Genomic DNA, 21,483 nt, shown 5'->3' on the forward strand with positions numbered 1-21,483 from the left:
AGAGAGAGAGAGAGAACAGGAAAAAAGCAAGAAGAGAGAGAGAGAGAGGAGGGAACAGGAAAAAGCAAGAAGAGAGAGAGAGAGAGGGAACAGGAAAAAGCAAGAAGAGAGAGAGAGAGAACAGAGAAAAAGCAAGAACGGAGAGAGAGAGGGAGGTTTGCTTCTCGGCTATAGTCTATACACACACACACACCGAGGCTGGCCACCTCACAGGCGTATTCCACAGCTGGACCGAGAAGTTCAGCTGCACTCCACTGACTGCCCCGTCCTCTCACACACACTGAGGCCGGCCCCCGGCAGTGGAGACTGAAGGGGACCTGGGAAGAATGGGGCGTGTCTTTGTGTTCCTATGTGTGCTGACAGACACTCAGTAAAAATGTCTTTATTCTTTTGGGACTTTTGTTTGTGTAATGTTTACTGTTAATTTTTATTGTTTATTTCACTTTTTGTTTATTATCTACTTCACTTGCTTTGGAAATGTGAACATATGTTTCCCATGCCAATAATGCCACTAAATTGAATTGAGAGAGAAGACTAAGTTGCCATACAGTAGCTTAAATCTAATTGATATAAATTCCCTCAGGGATGCCCTGACCAAGAGAACGTTCAGCTAACATAATTCCTTTAGGAACACATTTCCTTGCACGGTGACTAGCCATTTCAGGGGAAAATATTATACCATCAAAATATAGTTCCTAAACTATCCTAGATATCCTAGCCTCAGTTGGTCATATGCCTCCTGCTACCCAGGGCCTCCTGGTTGTGTGGCATGAGGAGAGGGTAGGCCTGGCGGGAGAGGGTAGGGGTCAGAGCGGGTTATCTGACACAGGGAGGACTCGACGTTAACAGGAAAGTCCCGGCACGTGCTCTGTCCCGCCCGCTCGCCCTGTCCCACCCACTCCCTCAGCCCAGGATAACTCTTTCTACACACATTCATAACAGTCATAGCAGACAGGCTATTGGTGGCCACATCACCAACAAACTATCATGGTCCATACACACCAAGACAGTTGTGAAGAGGGCACGACAACACCTTTTCCCCCTCAGGAGACTGAAAAGACCATCGAGAGCATCGTGACCGGGAGCATCTTCGGTTGTATGGGAACTGCTCGGTATCTGAACGTAAGGCAGTACAGAGGGTAGTGGGTACGGCCCAGTACATCACTAGAGCCAATCTTCCTGACATCCAGGACCTACAGTACCAGTCAAAAGTTTGGACACACCTACTCATTCAAGAGTTTTTCTTTATTTTGACTATTTTCTACATTGTAGAATAATAGTGAAGACATCAAAACTATGAATTAACACATGCAATCATGTATAAACAAAAAGAGTGTTAAACAAATCAAAGTATATTTTAGATTTTAGATTCTTCAAATTAGCCACCCTTTGCAGTTTTGCACACTCTTGGCATTCTCTAAACAAGCTTCATGAGGTAGTCACCTGGAATGTATTTCAATTAACAGCTGTGCCTTGTTAAAAGTTAATTTGTGGAATTTCTTTCCTTCTTAATATGTTTGAGCCAATCAGTTGTGTTGTGACAAGGTAGGGGTGGTATTCATAAGATATTTTGTAAAAGACCAAGTCCTTATTATGGCAAGAACAGATCAAATAAGCAAAGAGAAAGGACAGTCCATCATTTAAGACATGATGGTCAATAAATCCAGAAAATTTCTTTAAAACTTCTTTGGGTAAGGGGGCAGTATTTTCACGTCCGGATGAAAAGCGTGCCCAGAGTAAACTGCCTGCTACTAAGGCCCAGATAATAGGATATGCATATTAGTAGTAGATGTGGATAGAAGTTTCTAAAACTGTTTGAATTATGTCTGTGTATAACAGAACTCATATGGCAGGCAAAAACCTGAGAAAAAATCCAAAATTTCAACTCTTTGCTTATCCAAGATACAGTGGAAATTGGGTTATATTGCACTTCCTAAGGCTTCCACTAGATGTCAACAGTTTTTAGAACCTTGTTTGAGGCTTCTACTGTGAAGTGGGGGCGAATGAGAGGGGAATGAGTCTGCCAGAGAGCCACGAGCTGACCAGTCGCGTTCACGTGAGAGAGTTAGCTTGCGTTCCATTGCATTTCTGAAGACAAAGGAATTCTCCGGTTGGAACATTATTGAAGATTTATGTTAAAAACATCCTAAAGATTGATTCTATACATCGTTTGACATGTTTCTATGGACTGTAACGGAACTTTTTGACTTTTCGTCTGAAACTAGTGATCGTGCGTCATGAATTTTGATTACTGTGCTAAACGTGCAAACAAAAAGGATGTATTTGGACATAAATGATGGACTTCATCGAACAAAACAAACATTTATTGTGGAACTGGGATTCCTGGGAGTGCATTCTGATGAAGATCATCAAAGGTAAGTGAATATTTATAATGCTATTCTGACTATCTGTTGACTACACAACATGGCGGATATCTCTTTGGGTTGTGTTGGTCTGTGAGCGCTGTATTCAGATTATTGCATGGTTTGCTTTTTCCGTAAAGTTTTTTTGAAATCTGACACAGCGGTTGCATTAAGGAGAAGTGGATCTAAAATTCCATGCATAACAGTTGTATCTTTTAGCAATGGTTATTATGAGTATTTCTGTAAATTGATGTGGCTCTCTGCAAAATCAAAGGATATTTTGGAACTACTGAACATAACACGCCAATGTAAACTCAGATTTTATATATAAATATGAACTTTACCGAACAAAACATATATGTATTGTGTAACATGAAGTCCTATGAGTGTCATCTGATGAAGATCATCAAAGGTTAGTGATTCATTTCATCTCTATTTCTGCTTTTTGTGACTCCTCTCTTTGGCTGGAAAAATGGCTGTGTTTTTCTGTGACTTGGCTCTGACCTAACATAATTGTTTGGTGTGCTTTCGTCGTAAAGCCATTTTGAAATCGGACAATGTGGCTGGATTCACAACAAGTGTATTTTTAAAATGGTGTAAAATACTTGTATGTTTGAGGAATTTTAATTATGGGATTTCTGTTGTTTTGAATTTGGCGCCCTGCAGTTTCACTGGCTGTTGACAAGGTGAGACGTTACCGTCCCACATACCCTAGAGAGATTTTTAAGTGCAGTCGCAAAAACCTTAAAGTGCTGTGATGAAACTGGCTCTCTTGAGAACCGCCACAGGAAAGGAAGACCCAGAGTTACCTCTGCTGCAGAGGATAAGTTCATTAGAGTTAACTGCACCTCAGATTGCAGCCCAAATAAATGATTCACAGAGTTCAAGAAACAGACACATCTCAACGTCAATTGTTCAGAGGAGACTGCGTGAATCAGACCTTCATGGTCGATTTGCTGCAAAGAAACCACTATTAAAGGACAGCAATAAGAACATACTTGTTTGGGTGAAGAAACCTGAGCAATGGACATTTAGACCAGTGGAAATCTGTCCAAATGTGTGATTTTTGGTTCCAACCGCCGTGTCTTTGTGAGACGCAGAGTAGGTGAGCGCATGATCTCTGCATGTGTGGTTCCCTCCGTGAAGCACGGAGGAGGAGGTGTGATGGTGTGGGGGTGCTTTTCTGGTGACACTGTCTGTGATTTATTTAGAATTCACGGCACACTTAACCAGCATGGCTACCACAGCATTCTGCAGCGGTACGTCATCCCGTCTGGTTTGCGCTTAGTGGGATTGTCATTTGTTTTTTAACAGCACAATGACCCAAAATACACCTCCAGGCTGTGTAAGAGCTATTTGACCAAGAAGGAGAGATGGAGTGCTGCATCAAATGACCTGGCCTCCACAATCACCCGACCTCAACCCAATTGAGATGGTTTGGGATGAGTTGGACCGGAGTGTGAAGGTAAAGCAGCCAACAAGTGCTCAGCATATGTGGGAACTCCAAGACTGTTGGAGACAATGTCCTCCAGGAGGCCATTGTGCCGGAAGACCTGGAGAGCGGTATGGAGACCACAGAGAGGGAAAAAACAGCAGGATTGAGAGAATCTGTCCACAACAGCCGTAATAGTAGTAAAACCATCAGACGTAGGGAGATCAGTAACGAAAACTATGGACAGATGGGACCAAGCCCGCTGAGACACGGGAAGGGGAAGGAGTTTCCCTGCTGGAGCATGCCAGGGAGATTTTGTTTGGGCACATACAGAGCATGAATTTATATAGCAGGTGATGTCCTGTGCCAAGCAGAGCCACCAATACTTTGCAGAGATGGATGCAATAGTGCAGGTAATACCTGGGTGTCCAGCAGCGAGGGACGTGTGTGCCCAGGTCAACAGCCGATCCCTCACTTCCGTGGGCATGTAGATGCGCTCAGAAGAGCAGGTAGCAGGTGCAAGTTCCCTCGCCAGAGCCTGGCGGATGTCCACATCTACAGTACGTCCCAAAACATGGGGCCAATGATATGGGAGGACAGAATGGGGGGCTGGAGGGCACTCACAGGACTCTCAACCAACGTGGAACCACAAGGTAAAGGAAAGCAGGTCTTCTGCCATCCGGGTGCCCATGCACTGATTTTCATCCTCGACCAGGAGGTGGTGGGGTTATGACCTTGGAGCCACGGGATGCCTATGATGACTTTGTGTACAGGAACCGGGTGATGAGGAAGGGAAGGCTTTCTTGGTGCAAGGTTCCCACGGTGAGGGTGAGTGGCGCTGTGTGATACTGCAGGGTCCCAATGGTTGTTTATCCAAGGCTTGGACCAGAAAAAGAGAGCGGGTACGCAGTGATGTTCAGGGAGGAGACGAGGGCCTGGTCAGTAAAATTCCCAGCGGCTCCAGAGTCCACTAAAGCCGTAGATACATCACCTGGTGGACAGCCAATCACCTGGTGGACAGCCAATCACCTGGTGGACAGCCAAACACCTGGTGGACAGCCAACCAGTGACATGGATACCAGGAAGGGTTTGGCGGGAAAAGCGATGATGAAGGAATACTCACGCCTATCTTGGAAGATGGATGATCACATGGCCGTCCCTCTGCCCCACTACTCACACAGGTCCAGGGTTCGTGTGAGTTTCACACATGTTTTATAGCACAGATCAGGGTGTTAAGCGCTCCAGGATCCGGATCATATGTTATGTTCTCTTAGTGTCGAGTTTCTTAGTGTCATGGGAATTTATAGGATTATAGTTGACCTGTCCAATGACCATAGACATGCACAACATCATTAAATTGACACATATACGTGTACACGCACAAAGGCACACAGAGACAAACAATATTATTTCCCGCTCAAACACCAAAGCACACACACAGATCAAGTATAGTTACTATAACAACTGAGTACTTCAGTCCAACACACTAACTGCCTCCTAACTTAATCTTGTAACTGTCTTCCACTAAGACTTACTCACTAGCCACTTAAAGACACAAATAGGTGTGTGTGTGCCAGCCTGTGTGGACCAGAGAGGTGAAAGAACCACAAGGTCTGGAGGAGGGGAGAGAACTACGAGACTCTAGACTCTCTTGCTCTCTCAGTGTGTGTGTGTTGAAGCTCTGTCCATGTGTGGCGTTAGCAGTAACTCAAGGTTCTCTGAAGACGTCGACCAGTCTCCACTCTGAACTGCTCTCCGGCTCAGCTCCGCCTTCCTCAAAGATTCTACCCGACCACGCCCCCTTCTCAGGTCCTCCGCAGCCTATTACAGGTGAGAGAGGATTCTACCTACATGACCCTCTGCAAACCAGGTTACTGATGTACAATCATTTATAGTCCCTCGAAAGCTATGTTGTATCTAGGTTTATCTATAAGAATTGACATTATGGCCCATATTTTATATAAAATGTATCAACAATAGTTTAAATTGTCTTTCTCTCTCTCTCACTCTCTCTCCATTCCACTCTCTCTCCTCTCTCTCTGTAGGAGATACATGTCACGCTCGTCTGTAGAATAAACGGACCAAGGTGCAGCGTGCGTAGAGTTCCACATGTTTATTAAATGAAACTCACAAAAACAATAAAGAGTAACAAAACGTGACGCAAATGCAGTGCTCACAGGCACTACACAAAAACAAGATCCCACAAAGCACAATGGGGAAATGGCTGCCTAAATATGATCCCCTATCAGAGACAACGATAAACAGCTGCATCTGATTGGGAACCATACCAGGCCAACATAGAACTAGACAACATAGATAGGAACACCCCCTAGTCATACCCCGACCAAACCGAAATAGAGAGTAAAAAAGGCTCTCTATGGTCAGGGCGTGACAATACACATGATTGCCGAGCTAGTCCCCTGCTCTCCTGGCTCTTCTGTTGGCTGCAGATGTTTGTGACAGTGCTGCTGATTGGCTACAGCTATTATGACTGTTCATCCTGATAGTTCCGGTCCTGTCTTACCTCTTCCACATACAGGTACGGTTTAACATGTAATGGTATGGAATGTAACGGAATGATTTAACATGTAATGGAATGATTTAACATGTAATGGAATGATTTAACATGTAATGGTATGGTTTAACATGTAATAGTATGGTATAACATGTAATGGGATGGTTTAACACACAGGTGTCAAACTCATTCCACGGGGGGCCGAGTGTCTGCGGGTTTTCGCTCCTCCCTTGTACTTGATTGATGAATTAACATCACTAATTAGTTAGGAACTCCCCACACCTGGTTGTCTAGGGCTTTATTGAAAGGAAAAACCAAAAACCTGCAGACACTAGGCCCTCCGTGGAATGAGTTTGACACCCCTGGTTTAACAGGTAATGGTATGGTTTTACATGTAATGGAATGTGTGTACGTCTATCTGCTGTAGGTGCATTCCTCTCCACTAGATGGAGGAATAACATCACTGACCTGCTTAAGCTTCTGGTAGAAACACATGAAGACATCGTTCTACTGCTAGTTCTATTCTACTGCTAGTTCTATTCTACTACTAGTTCTACTACTAGTTCTACTGCTAGTTCTATTCTACTAGTAGTTCTACTAGTTCTATTCTACTACTAGTTCTATTCTACTGCTAGTTCTACTACTAGTTCTACTGCTAGTTCTATTCTACTAGTAGTTCTACTAGTTCTATTCTACTACTAGTTCTACTGCTAGTTCTATTCTACTACCAGTTCTATTCTACTACTAGTTCTACTACTTCTATTCTACTACTAGTTCTACTGCTAGTTCTATTCTACTACTAGTTCTATTCTACTACTAGTTCTACTGCTAGTTTTATTCTACTACCAGTTATATTCTACTTGTTCTACTGCTAGTTCTATTCTACTACTAGTTCTATTCTACTACTAGTTCTACTGCTAGTTCTATTCTACTACCAGTTCTATTCTACTATTCTATTCTGTCTGTCTTTTCTCTCTCTCTCTCTCTCTCTTTCTCTCTCTCTTTCTCTTTCTCTCTCTCTCTCTGGGGTGTTGGTGTTAGATAGAGGGTGTTTAGCTAAGGTTGAAGCCTCTGAAGTCAAACTCAGAAGAAGAAGAGTGAGTGAGGGATGGTCATGAGGCTGTGGCTGCAGGTCGGCATCAGGAACAGATTTAGGACCAGTTTACCTGTGATCATAATGATGTCATAATGATGATGGACTAGGTGTTCAGGTTGGCTCATTTGTTTGAAGCATGGTGTTTCTAGCATACAGTACCAATCAAAAGTTTGGATACACCTACTCAAGGGATTTTCTTAATTTTACTATTTTCTACATTGTAGAATAATACTGAAGAAATCAACACTATGAAATAACACATGGAATCATGTAGTAACCAAAAAAGTGTTAAACAAATCAAAATTGATTTTAGATTCTAGTAGCCATCCTTTTGCCTTGATGACAGCTTTGCACACTCTTGGCATTCTCTCAACCAGCTTCACCTGGAATGCTTTTCCAATGATCTTGAAGGAGTTCCCACATATGCTGAGCACTTTTTGGCTGCTTCTCCTTCACACTCCGGTACAACTCATTCCAAACCATCTCAATTGGGTTGAGGTCGTGTGATTGTGGGGGCCAGGTCATCTGATGCAGCACTCCATCACTCTTCTTTTTGGTCAAATAGCCCTTACACAGCCTGGAGGTGTGTTGGGTCATTGTCCTGTTGAAAAACAAATGATAGTCCCACTAAGCTCAAACCAGGTGGGATGGCGTATCACTGCAGAATGCTGTGGTAGCCATGCTGGTTAAGTGTGCCTTGAATTCTAATTAAATCACCAACGGTGTCACCAGCAAAACATCCCCACACCATCACACCTCCTTCTCCATGCTTCACAGTGGGAACCACACATGCACTCTCTGTCTGTCTGTCTGTCTGTCTGTCTGTCTGTCTGTCTGTCTGTCTGTCTGTCTGTCTGTCTGTCTGTCTGTCTGTGGCATAAACGTGTTCTGAATGAAGAGGTATTTTATTGAGCCTCTCCATCCAGCCCTGTATCTGCTACTGTTATGAGTACAATCAGGCTTGTTAGTAATGTTTATACTATTTAAACACAGTGTTTGCGTGTTTCTAAAGAACAGCAAATGTGCAGAGGTTATATTTGCTTAATCCTACCCCGAGCTTCAAAATGCAGTGATTAGTCAAATCTATAATTACCAGAACCTTCAAGTTTGTGTGTGTGCTCTTGTTAAAGCAGAGGACTGATTTGTTTAATTGGCTGACTAATCACTTTACTGAAGTACTACAGACTAGGGGTTACCCCCCCCCTGTACACTATAACTTCTACCCATTTGAGGTTCTTTAGAAACACACATACACACACACACACACATACTCTTGTGTGTGTGTGTGTGTGTGTGTGTGTGTGTGTGTGTGTGTGTGTGTGTGTGTGTGTGTGTGTGTGTGTGTGTGTGTGTGTGTGTGTGTGTGTGTGTGTGTGTGTGTGTGTGTGTGTGTGTGTGTTTCTAAAGAACCTCAAATGTGCAGAGGTTATAGTTCCTTAATCCTACCCTGAGCTTCAAAATGCAGTGATTACTCAAAGCTATAATTACCAGAACCTCAAGTTTGTGTGTGTGTGTGTGTGTGTCATGTCTCAGAATTGCAAATAAACAATTAAGCACAGATGTCACTGAATCACATAAAGCCTTTAATTGAACTATCTCTCCACAAAACAAGTTATGGGTGAAAAAGATTTGTGCATGTCTCTTTATGAACTCATGTGTTTTCATCTGTGGCTGTGGGTACTCATGCTAGCAGGACAGTGACTGTATCACAACACTTGGTACAGAACACATCACTTCTTTACATTCCATTCACACACAGGCCCCAGTACGTAGCAAACCATTACCAGAACCTAGTCTCATATATACACTACCGTCCAAAAGTTTGGAGTCACTTAGAAATGTCCTTGTTTTTGAAAGAAAAGTACATTTTTTGTCCATTAAAATAACATCAAATTGTTCAGAAATACAGTGTAGACATTGTTAACTGTTGTAAATGACTATTGTAGCTGGAAACGGCAGATTTTTTATGGAATATCTACATAGGCGTACAGAGGCCCACTATCAGCAACAATCACTCCTGTGTTCCAATGGGACATTTTGTTAGCTAATCCAAGTTTATCTTTTTAAAAGGCTAATTGATCATTAGAAAACCCTTTTGCAATTATGTTAGCACAGCTGAAAACTGTTGTTCTGATTAAAGAAGCAATAAAACAGGCCTTCTTTAGACTATTTGAGTATCTGGAGCATCAGCATTTGTGGGTTCGATTACAGGCTCAAAATGACAAGAAAAAAGAACTTTCTTCTGAAACTTGTCAGTCTGTTCTTGTTCTGAGAAATTAAGGCTATTCCATGTGAGAAATTGCCAAGAAACTGAAGATCTTGTACAACGCTGTGTACTACTCCCTTCACAGAACAGAGCAAACTGGCTCTAACCAGAGTAGAAAGAGGAGTGGGAGGCCCTGGTGCACAACTGAGGAAGAGGACAAGTACATTAGAGTGTCTAGTTTGAGAAACAGACTTCTCACAAGTCTTCAACTGGCAGCTTCATTAAATAGTACCCGCAAAACACCAGTATCAACATCAACAGTGAAGAGGCGACTCCGGGATGCTGGCCTTCTAGGCAGAGTTGCAAAGAAAAAGCCATATCTCAGACTGGCCAATAAAAAGAAAAGATTAAGATGGGCAAAATAACAGAGGAACTCTGCCCAGAAGGCCAGCATCCTGGAGTCTCCTCTTCACTGTTGACGTTGCGGCTGGTGTTTTGCAGGTACTATTTAATGAAAATGTCAGTTTCTTGGCAATTTCTTGCATGGACTAGCCTTCATTTCTCAGAACAAGAATAGAGTTTCAGAAGAAAGTGCTGATGCTCCAGATACTCAACTAGTCTAAAGAAGGCCTGTTTTATTGCTTCTTTAATCAGAACAGCAGTTTTCAGCTGTGCTAACCTAATTGCAAAAGGGTTTTCTAATGATCAATTAGCCTTTTAAAATTATAAACTTGGATTAGCTAACACAACATGCCATTGGAACACAGGAGTGATGGTTGCTGATAATGAGTCTCTGTACACCTTTGTAGATATTCCATTAAAAACAGCTGTTTCCAGCTACAATAGTAATTTACAACATTAACAATGTCTACACTGTATTTTTGATCAATTTGATGTTATTTTAATGGACAATAAATTAGCTTTCCTTTCAAAAACTAGGACATTTCTAAGTGACCCCAAACTTTTGAACGGTAATGTGTGTGTGTGTATATATATATACACACACACACACACGCACGCACGCATGCACGTACCTATGTACGTACGTATGTATGTATGTATATACACGCACGCACGCACGCACGCACGCACGCACGCACGCACGCACGCACGCACGCACGTACCTATGTACGTACGTATGTATGTACGTACGTATGTATGTATGTATATACACACACACACACGCACACACACGCACACGCACGCACGCACGTACCTATGTACGTACGTATGTATGTATGTATATACACACAGCAGCACTTTGTGTGTTTCTAGGCAGTCTAGAACCTCATGTACAACACTCTCCACCCAATACACACTGACATTTACATAACTCCTTTACTCCAACCTCTTTCAATGGTTGAGCGTGCTACACGTGTGTTTAACATTAAGAGGATAACACGCTCATATATGCATCATATAAAAACAATAACATAGGACATGTTTGAGTATACATTAAAATATGTGGCATGTATCAATATTAGCCAAGTTGATACTCTCAATCACATTAGGCAATGATTATACAGAAAATCAAACATAAGATTGTAGACCACGTGACCATGCACAAAACAGCACATATAGTAAGTAGTATGCAGTGTGATATATTGGAGAAATACTGACTGTGTCACCATGTGATAATCACTGGCATTATACTTTGAATTTGATTCGGAAAAGCCCCTTGTCTAGTGTTCACTGGCGTCGGTCTGCATCTCGGAAGCAAACCTCTCCAAGCAAATAGTGTGGATAAGAAATAGGATTATAACTTCACATAGTAGCCTACATGTCAATCCAAACTTGAGCTAGATAGTTTGTGTGTATGTATTGATATGTAGGCTACGTGTGTCCTTGAGCTGTTCTTGTCTATTAATGTTCTGTTTTATGTCATGTTTCATGTTTTGTGTGGAACCACAGGAAGAGAAGCTGCTGTTTCACAACAGCTAAAGGGGATCCTAATCAAATACCAAAATACCAAACAGAAAGTCATAATGGCAAACTTTGATATTCTCCCTCTGCATGACAACACAATGTACAGATAATCCGGTCAAGATGCTTTTCTATAATAACTAGGTAATAGGGTTTTTGTAATTTAGCTGACTGGTTGATCCTGGGACATAACTCACTAGTGGGGGAACAGTTATCTGACTGATTGATCCTGGGACATAACTCACTAGTGAGGGAACAGTTAGCTGACTGATTGATCCTGCCTGGGACATAACTCACTAGTGAGGGAACAGTTATCTGACTGATTGATCCTGCCTGGGACATAACTCACTAGTGAGGGAACAGTTAGCTGACTGATTGATCCTGCCTGGGACATAACTCACGAGTGGGGGAACAGTTATCTGACTGATTGATCCTGGGACATAACTCACTAGTGAGGGAACAGTTAGCTGACTGATTGATCCTGGGACATAACTCATTAGTGGGGGAACAGTTATCTGACTGATTGATCCTGCCTGGGACATAACTCACTAGTGAGGGAACAGTTATCTGACTGGTTGATCCTGCCTGGGACATAACTCACTAGTGGGGGAACAGTTAGCTGACTGATCCTGCCTGGGATATAACTCACTAGTGGGGGAACAGTTATCTGACTGATTGATCCTGCCTGGGACATAACTCACTAGTGAGGGAACAGTTAGCTGACTGATCCTGCCTGGGATATAACTCACTAGTGGGGGAACAGTTATCTGACTGATTGATCCTGGGACATAACTCACTAGTGGGGGAACAGTTATCTGACTGATTGATCCTGGGACATAACTCACTAGTGGGGGAACAGTTATCTGACTGATTGATCCTGCCTGGGACATAACTCACTAGTGAGGGAACAGTTATCTGACTGGTTGATCCTGCCTGGGACATAACTCACTAGTGGGGGAACAGTTAGCTGACTGATTGATCCTGCCTGGGACATAACTCACTAGTGGGGGAACAGTTATCTGACTGATTGATCCTGGGACATAACTCACTAGTGAGGGAACAGTTAGCTGACTGATTGATCCTGGGACATAACTCACTAGTGGGGGAACAGTTATCTGACTGATTGATCCTGCCTGGGATATAACTCACTAGTGAGGGAACAGTTATCTGACTGGTTGATCCTGGGACATAACTCACTAGTGAGGGAACAGTTATCTGACTGATTGATCCTGCCTGGGACATAACTCTCTAGTGGGGGAACAGTTAGCTGACTGATTGATCCTGGGACATAACTCACTAGTGGGGGAACAGTTATCTGACTGATTGATCCTGCCTGGGATATAACTCACTAGTGAGGGAACAGTTATCTGACTGGTTGATCCTGCCTGGGATATAACTCACTAGTGGGGGAACAGTTATCTGACTGATTGATCCTGGGACATAACTCACTAGTGAGGGAACAGTTATCTGACTGATTGATCCTGCCTGGGACATAACTCACTAGTGAGGGAACAGTTATCTGACTGATTGATCCTGGGACATAACTCACTAGTGGGGGAACAGTTATCTGACTGATTGATCCTGGGACATACCTCACTAGTGGAGGAACAGTTAGCTGACTGATTGATCCTGGGACATAACTCATTAGTGGGGGAACAGTTATCTGACTGATTGATCCTGGGACATAACTCACTAGTGGGGGAACAGTTATCTGACTGATTGATCCTGGGACATACCTCACTAGTGGAGGAACAGTTAGCTGACTGATTGATCCTGGGACATAACTCACTAGTGGGGGAACAGTTATCTGACTGATTGATCCTGGGACATACCTCACTAGTGGAGGAACAGTTAGCTGACTGATTGATCCTGGGACATAACTCACTAGTGGGGGAACAGAGAGTTAAGCTAGTACTAAACCTGAACCATGGCAAGCAGATCAAATAACAAACTTCAATATCCATTAAAGCCTTATTTCCCTATTCACCATCTCTTTCCCTGTTTTTAATCCTTTCATTCACTTTCCCTTATTTTTCTCTTTTCCATCCTCATCACTCTTTACCTCCTCTCACCCCCCTCTCCCTCCTCTCTCCCTCCCCTCTCCCCCCTCTCCCTCCCCTCTCTTTCCCTGTGTGGGTCTAGTGCTGCTGTTCAGGAGTAAATCTGTGTGATGTATTAAGTGGTTCTGACCCTATTCCTGGTTACAGAGGATGGTTAAATTCCTTGTTTTATCAGGGTCCCCCCTCGCACCACACTTCATTACTGATACTTAATGACCTTCTGTGTTTGGGACAAATTACTGTAACACACGCACGCTTGTGCACACGCACATTAGTGTACACACACAGTTGCATGTTCACACACACACACACACACACATTCACACATCGGTAACATAACTCCATGGCAACAGCAGCACAAGGAAAAGGCACCACTGTAGTGTTGATATCAGAGAGGTACAGGACTGCCAAATAATCCATTACCTACTTTCATTTTGTTTGCTATAACACATTAGCAGGAGGACAGGACAGGGGGGTGGAGAGTGGGAGAGGAGGAGGAGGGGTGGAGAGGAGGAAAGGGGAAGGGGGGTGGAGAGGAGGGCAGGATGGGGGAGGAGAGGGGGAGGAGGGGTGGAGAGGAGGAGAGTGGGTGGAGAGGAGGATTGGGGGGTGCAGAGGAGGACAGAAGGGGTGGAGAGGAGGACATGATGGGGGGTGGAGAGTGGGAGAGGGGAGGAGGGGTGTAGAGGAGGAGAGGGGGTGGAGAGGAGGATGGGGGGTGGAGAGGAGGACAGGAAGGGTGGAGAGGAGGACATGATGGGGGGTGGAGAGTGGGAGAGGGGAGGAGGGGTGTAGAGGAGGAGAGGGGGTGGAGAGGAGGACATGATGGGGGGTGGAGAGTGGGAGAGGGGAGGAGGGGTGTAGAGGAGGAGAGGGGGTGGAGAGGAGGACATGATGGGGGGTGGAGAGTGGGAGAGGGGAGGAGGGGTGTAGAGGAGGAGAGGGGGTGGAGAGGAGGATGGGGGGTGGAGAGGAGGACAGGAAGGGTGGAGAGGAGGACATGATGGGGGGTGGAGAGGAGAATGGGGGGGTGGAGAGGAGGACAGGAGGGGTGAAGAGGAGAATGGGGGAGTGGGGAGGAGGACAGGAGGGGTGGAGAGGAGGAATGGGGTGGAGGAGAAAAGAGGGGAGGAGGGGTGGAGAGGAGGGTGGGGGGGTTGAGAGGAGGACAGGACTGGACAGGGGGGGGTGGAGGGGAGGAGTGGTGGAGAGGAGGATGGGATGGAGGGGAGGAGAGGAGGACAGGACTGGACAGGGGGGGGTGGAGAGGAGGGATAGGGTGGAGGGGAGGAGAGGAGAGGAGGACAGGATGGAGGAGAGGAGAGGAGGAGAGGAGGGTTAGGATGGAGGGGAGGAGAGGAGGAGAGGTAAAAATAAATAAGGAGAATCTAAATAGAGTGGTGGAGACATGAACAAACTGGACAAAGGACATGTAGAAGACGAGAGCTGGTCATTGGTTGAGGTGAATGGTTAGAGGTATTTGGAACAGGGGACAGTATCAGAGGAGAGGCTTTATCATTCTGTTGGTTCTGTTCATTCTGACGATCTTGTTTGTGATGTCACCTGCCCGTCATACTTCCATGCTGTCCGTCTTAGGGGTCTTGGATATCCAGAGTGTTGATTGGTTAATGCTGGTTTTGGTCCCCGGTTTGCTTTAGTAAATTAAAAACATTTATAAAAAGGTTAAGAGAAACAATAGCATGACAAACTAAAATAGAATAGCAGAACTACAGATAAGCGTAGGTGTGTATGAATGCGTAGGAATGTGCGTATGTAATACACAACATCTGTTGCTCACACAAACACTTCAGTACCAGCCATACCCAGTAATGGAACTCTCTCCTTGCCTCTCATAACTCTTCATTGCTCATATTGCCTCAGATCATGTTTTTCGTGTCGTAAAAACACAAGTGTCACCAGTTGTAAAGGAGGGACTTGTAAGCGTTCGGGGCCAATCTAAATTATCTGGGATTTAGATCATCTGGGATTGTTCCAGGAAGAGTTTTACAGTGGGGGACGGGAGTCAGAGGCATGATTAACTGGTCTCTGTCAGGAGACCCCCCCTTGGAAATATGTTAAAACCACATCATTGAGACGGGACAGAGATACTAAACTGGAGACATAAAGATAACTAGGTAGTAGCTGGTCATAGCAGAATGAAGAGAGTTGGGAGTGTGCCATCCCAATCTCCAGCACAATAAAGCTGTCCCCTATCATGCCAGGTAACTGGGGGAAAAGTGGTAGACGGACTTATAAAAACCAGAAAGGTTAGCCTCATAAAAAGTGTGTGTGTGAATGAGTGTGTGTGTGTGGAGCTGTACTTTGGTTATTGTAGGGATACTATTGAGGGGTCCAGCTATCGATCCAGATATCACAGACTGTATCTGTTACCAAGGTAACACACACACACACACTCACAATAATAAGTAATTACAGCAGGCTGTGCCAGTGGTTATGCTGAATGACTCTAACAAGGCGTCCCTGTGTTACCCAATTGATTATGACTGAGTAAGCACTGTTCTTACCAAACACTTACAGCCCAGACCCATCCATCACAACATAGGGACGGGGGGTTGGACCCAACCATTAGATGATGAACGTGGGGGTTTGTCAAGGTTCAGAGATTGAGTTGATTGTCTGATTAATTTTGAGAATGTGCCAATTCAAGTTTTAAAAAAAGAAAAAGGGAGTGTATGATAGGAAGAGAGAGAGGACATTGCGTGATAGGAAGAGAGAGAGCAAGAGAGAGAGAGCGAGAGAGGACAGTGTGTGATAGGACGAGAGAGAGAGAGAGAGAGAGAGAGAGAGAGAGAGAGAGGACAGTGTGTGATAGGAAGAGAGAGAGAGAGAGAGAGAGAGAGAGAGAGAGAGAGAGAGAGAGAGAGAGAGGGGACAGTGTGTGATAGAAAGAGAAAGAGAGAGAGAGGACAGTATGTGATAGGAAGAGAGAAAGGGAGAGAGAGTACAGTGAGTGATAGGAAGAGAGAAAGAGAGAGAGGACAGTGAGTGATAGAAAGAGAAAGAGAGAGAGAGGACAGTATGTGATAGAAAGAGAGAGAGAGGACAGTATGTGATAGGAAGAGAGAAAGGGAGAGAGAGTACAGTGAGTGATAGGAAGAGAGAAAGAGAGAGAGGACAGTGAGTGATAGGAAGAGAGAAAGAGAGAGAGGACAGTGAGTGATAGGAAGAGAGAAAGAGAGAGAGGATGGTGTGTGATAGGAAGAGAGAGAGAGGACAGTGAGTGATAGGAAGAGAGAGAGAGAGAGGACAGTGAGTGATAGGAAGAGAAAGAGAGAGAGGACATTGTGTGAGCACTATGAGGACAGTGAATGATTGGTTATATTTATGGCTGGGACGGCAATGGAATGAGTACTATGAGAACAGTGAATGATTGGTTATATTTATGGCTGGGACGGCCATGGAATGAGTACTATGAGGACAGTGAATGATTGGTTATATTTATGGCTGGGACGGCCATGGAATGAGTACTATGAGGACAGTGAATGATTGGTTATATTTATGGCTGGGACGGCCATGGAATGAGTACTATGAGGATAGTGAATGATTGGTTATATGTATGGCTGGGATGGTCATGGAATTTAAAATGGTAATTGGTGAACACATCCCTTATTTTTTGAGGGGTACGCACATCTCCTCCTGACTGCATGTGCTGCCATAGAAATGGAATGGATAGAATTGGCATGCCCGTTCAAGTCAATGATGGCATAACGGGTGGACTGGCGGCCATCGTAAGTTTATCCATACTGTAGCAAAGCAGGAAGTAAAACAAATGCTAAAATATGTGCTGTGATTGTTGATTCAACTCAACTGATATGATAAAAAATACATTCCACTGCATGAACCACATCAGTGAACATCATTTGATCAATGAACATTCTACATTACCATGAAAATGCATTACAATACCAGGCAGCCATTGAGAGTGTACCCATGGGTTTACCAGTCAAATTGTCAGGGTTAGTGGTTCCAAGCCCATTCTATTCATTCTATTTCTGTGTGTGCTGCTGCTGCATTATGGGGGGTGTTACCTAGACAACCAAAGACTCCATGGCTTGTTTCATCAAGGATCAAGTTTTATCACGTTATTATTAAGAGTCCATGTTGTGGCTGAAACAGCCTCAACCACACAAATGCCTGGCCATCCCGTCTTCAGTCATCTGTTTGTTCCCAAAAATATTTTTATGACGGTCTTGGTCCATAACCATTGGTTAAACGGTTGATATGGTAATTGTGCAAGCCTTAGCTGTATGAGAATCACAGAGTGGTAAAACAGTTGGATGTGTATCGGTAATGCAGTACTGATTTAACTGGGGGGACCTGGTGTGTTCAGCTGTGTCGTAACGTAGGGACTTGTTGTTTTTGAGGTTGCGGTGGTGTGCCGTGTCTCACCTCTTGCTGAACATCTGGAAACAGCAAGTCCCAGAAGCCACCAGGATGAGCAGCAGCAGAGGGATGGTGGGGATGATCACATAGACCAGAAACATCCCTGCAGAAGGAGGGCAGAGACGGCCCCTCAGACAGACAGGCTATTTCATCAATTTACCTGTCTCATCAAGACCTGCCTCACCCTCTGGAGTTCTGCCATACACCTGTCTCACCTCCACTTGTCTCACCTGGTCCGGCTATGACTACGTGTGGGGCGCCATCCTCCTCACTGGGACCAGCCTGTTTGACCTCTATTGTCTGTGCCACCGTCACATCTGGAACAGACAGACAGACTCTAGATCAAGCAGGGATATACTACAGCAAACCCAGTCAGATCTCCAGGAGAGGGGTTGCTGTTGCCGGGCTATGCCCCATTATGTGTTCCCTCACCTGGGTCACGAGCTCCAGGCCTGTCCCCCTGCTCCTTCACCAGATGGCTCTCTGGATCAAGATCAGAATCCGAGAAAAAAATGGATTTAACACAACTGATATGCATTTCTGTTAGTGTAATGTTGTAGCAGGCTAAAGCACAACAACAGAAACAGCTCTTAGAGGCAGACATAAGGAACACTCCACAAGACTGTACCTGTGTGATGCTGTGTAGTCATACCTGTGTGATGCTGTGTAGTCATACCTGTGTGATGCTGTGTAGTCGTACCTGTGTGATGCTGTGTAGGCGTACCTGTGTGATGCTGTGTAGTCGTACCTGTGTGATGCTGTGTAGGCGTACCTGTGTGATGCTGTGTAGTCGTACCTGTGTGATGCTGTGTAGCCGTACCTGTGTGACTGTAGTTGTACCTGTGTGACTGTAGTTGTACCTGTGTGACTGTAGTTGTACCTGTGTGACTGTAGTTGTACCTGTGTGATGCTGTGTAGTCGTACCTGTGTGATGCTGTGTAGTCGTACCTGTGTGATGCTGTGTAGGCGTACCTGTGTGATGCTGTATAGTCGTACCTGTGTGATGCTGTGTAGCCGTACCTGTGTGATGCTGTGTAGCCGTACCTGTGTGATGCTGTGTAGTCGTACCTGTGTGATGCTGTGTAGTCGTACCTGTGTGATGCTGTGTAGTCGTACCTGTGTGATGCTGTGTAGTCGTACCTGTGTGATGCTGTGTAGTCGTACCTGTGTGATGCTGTGTAGTCGTACCTGTGTGATGCTGTGTAGTCGTACCTGTGTGATGCTGTGTAGTCGTACCAGTGTGATGCTGTGTAGTCGTACCTGTGTGATGCTGTGTAGTCGTACCTGTGTGATGCTGTGTAGTCGTACCTGGTTCGTACTTGCAGATGAAGTTGTGTTTCATGTTGCACCTGTCGTCGTTCCACTGGTACATGTAGGCCCCGCCCAGCCCGTGGAGAGCTGTGGGCTGGTGGTACATCACTACACACGCCTCCCCTCCGCACGACGGCTCGTCAAAATACCACTTCCTGACACACACACGTAAAGATCTTCACACACATGCCTACCGCCACATAAGGGTTTGTCAAAGTCTCAGTTGCTTTCACACACACACGTTTTAATTTAACTAGGCCCATTCAGTTAACAATAAATTCTTATTTACAATGACGGCCTACCCAGGGCCAATTGTGCACCACCCTATGGGACCCCCAATCACGGCCAGATGTGATACAGCCTGGAATCGAACCAGGGACTGTAATGACGCCTCTTGCACTGAGAGGCAAGAGTTGGACCGCTGAGCCACTCAGGAGCCCATGAAGTAGTATTTTCCTGACTGGGAATCGAACCCAGAACGCGGCGGTGAATCCTAACCACTAGACGCACGCACGCACGCACGCACACACACACACACACACCTGAACTGTGACACACTCCCATCCGTCCAGCGGTAGAGGTCGGGACAGGAGGCGAAGTGATCTTGATCCTGTGTGTTCTCTCCATCTGTCCTTGTCAGCCCGATCCAGAAATCACCGTCTGCTATTCCTCCGTTACCGGTACCTGCTCCAGCCCCTGTTTCTGTCCCCGCTCCTGTTGAGGAGGTCCGAAGCTCCTGTAACAAATTATATATATATATATATTGTATGTATGTTATACTGCAATTACATATAATAAATATATTACAATGTTCATGATTGAAGTACTTTGAGGTGGTGTTTTTGGTGTCATTTGTACTGTCAAACACACACGCACGCACGCACGCACGCACGCACGCACGCACGCACGCACGCACGCACGCACGCACGCGCGCGCACACACACACACACACACACACACACACACACACACACACACACACACACACACACACACACACACACACACACACACACACACACACACACACACACACACACACACTGACTTGTAGCAGGTGCTCTATGTGTCTCTGCTCGGCAGCATTCTCTATGCTCAGCAGGGACCCGCCGTCCATCTCACATGCCTGTCTGGCCTCCCAGAATGCAACGCGGCTGGTCATGTCCCGGAAGTAGGCCATCTTGTAGCACGGATGCTCCGCCCCTCCCTGACACACCGTCTGGCCTGCGGCGAGAAGGAGATCATCTATCTGTCTATCTATTGATTGTAAGTAGACGATTTTACATATGGATTGATAAATTATTCAATAGACAATTCTGTGAAATCTATCTGTGGCAGTTATATGCAAAAATCTCTCGTGGACAGACTACGTAACATAAATTGTAGTAATTTCCGTGAGATTTTTGGTTTTAGGTTGCCAAGATTAGCCAGCAAAGTAACCAATGCCATCAAGCACTGGTTCCACCACCATTTCAAAATCCTCTTTCTCCCTCTACGGTTCCTGTGGCCCTGGCTGTGGGTTTGTTTACATCCATCTATCTGACAAACCATCCACCAACCAATCAGTGATCAGTAAATTCACCAGACTACTGTATCTACACCCCGATCAGCCCCTCCTCCAGTCAATACATCCATCAACCAGCCAACAAATCAACCAACCCACCTGTCAATCAAACATTTAACAAATCAATCAACCCACCTTTCAACTCATCAATCAATCAATCAATCAGTTAATATCAGTGAATAGTACACATCAGGAGAATGACACCTCAGTGAATCTCTGTTCATCTTATGAAGTGGTCACTGTTTTAATCGAATGCAAACATCTCCAGTGTGCTTATCAGTCGTACACCACCCTAACACACACAACCCATCGACCCCCACTCACGACTAATGACTCTTGACTTCCAGCCAAAACGATGTGGTCATCGCATTCCCATCCTCTCAGTCCGTAGAATTTACAGTCTGACTGACCCAGAGCGGTCAATAACCTGTGTCAATCAGGACATGCCTCCAGCTGACAGGAAGTAGTATAGCAGGGCTGCCAATCACACTGTAGGCCTCGTTCCAGAACAGCTTCGTTACGCCTCACGAACACACATCTACTGGATGTATTTAAACTCAGAACTGACACTTACAGGAAGCAGGAAGCACATAGATTACTGTAGTTTTA

The 21,483-nt window shown here is 45.0% G+C and overlaps 1 protein-coding gene across 1 annotated transcript; it reads right to left on the reverse strand.

Annotated features, from left to right (window-relative positions):
* Window positions 1-15,165: 15,165 nt before the first annotated feature.
* LOC120050300 (chondrolectin-like) lies at window positions 15,166-20,532 on the reverse strand. The gene is made up of 7 exons (XM_038996877.1): window positions 20,359-20,532; window positions 19,853-20,046; window positions 19,308-19,465; window positions 18,432-18,482; window positions 18,230-18,316; window positions 18,006-18,102; window positions 15,166-15,247 (listed from the first exon to the last, which is right to left on the reverse strand). Exons 1-7 carry the CDS (start codon window positions 20,488-20,490, stop codon window positions 15,166-15,168), a joined length of 801 nt encoding a protein of 266 aa, XP_038852805.1. The 5' UTR covers window positions 20,491-20,532.
* Between the last annotated feature and the right edge of the window lie 951 nt (window positions 20,533-21,483).

Source organism: Salvelinus namaycush, chromosome 7 (assembly GCF_016432855.1).
Source record: "Salvelinus namaycush isolate Seneca chromosome 7, SaNama_1.0, whole genome shotgun sequence".
Lineage (NCBI taxonomy): Eukaryota > Metazoa > Chordata > Actinopteri > Salmoniformes > Salmonidae > Salvelinus > Salvelinus namaycush.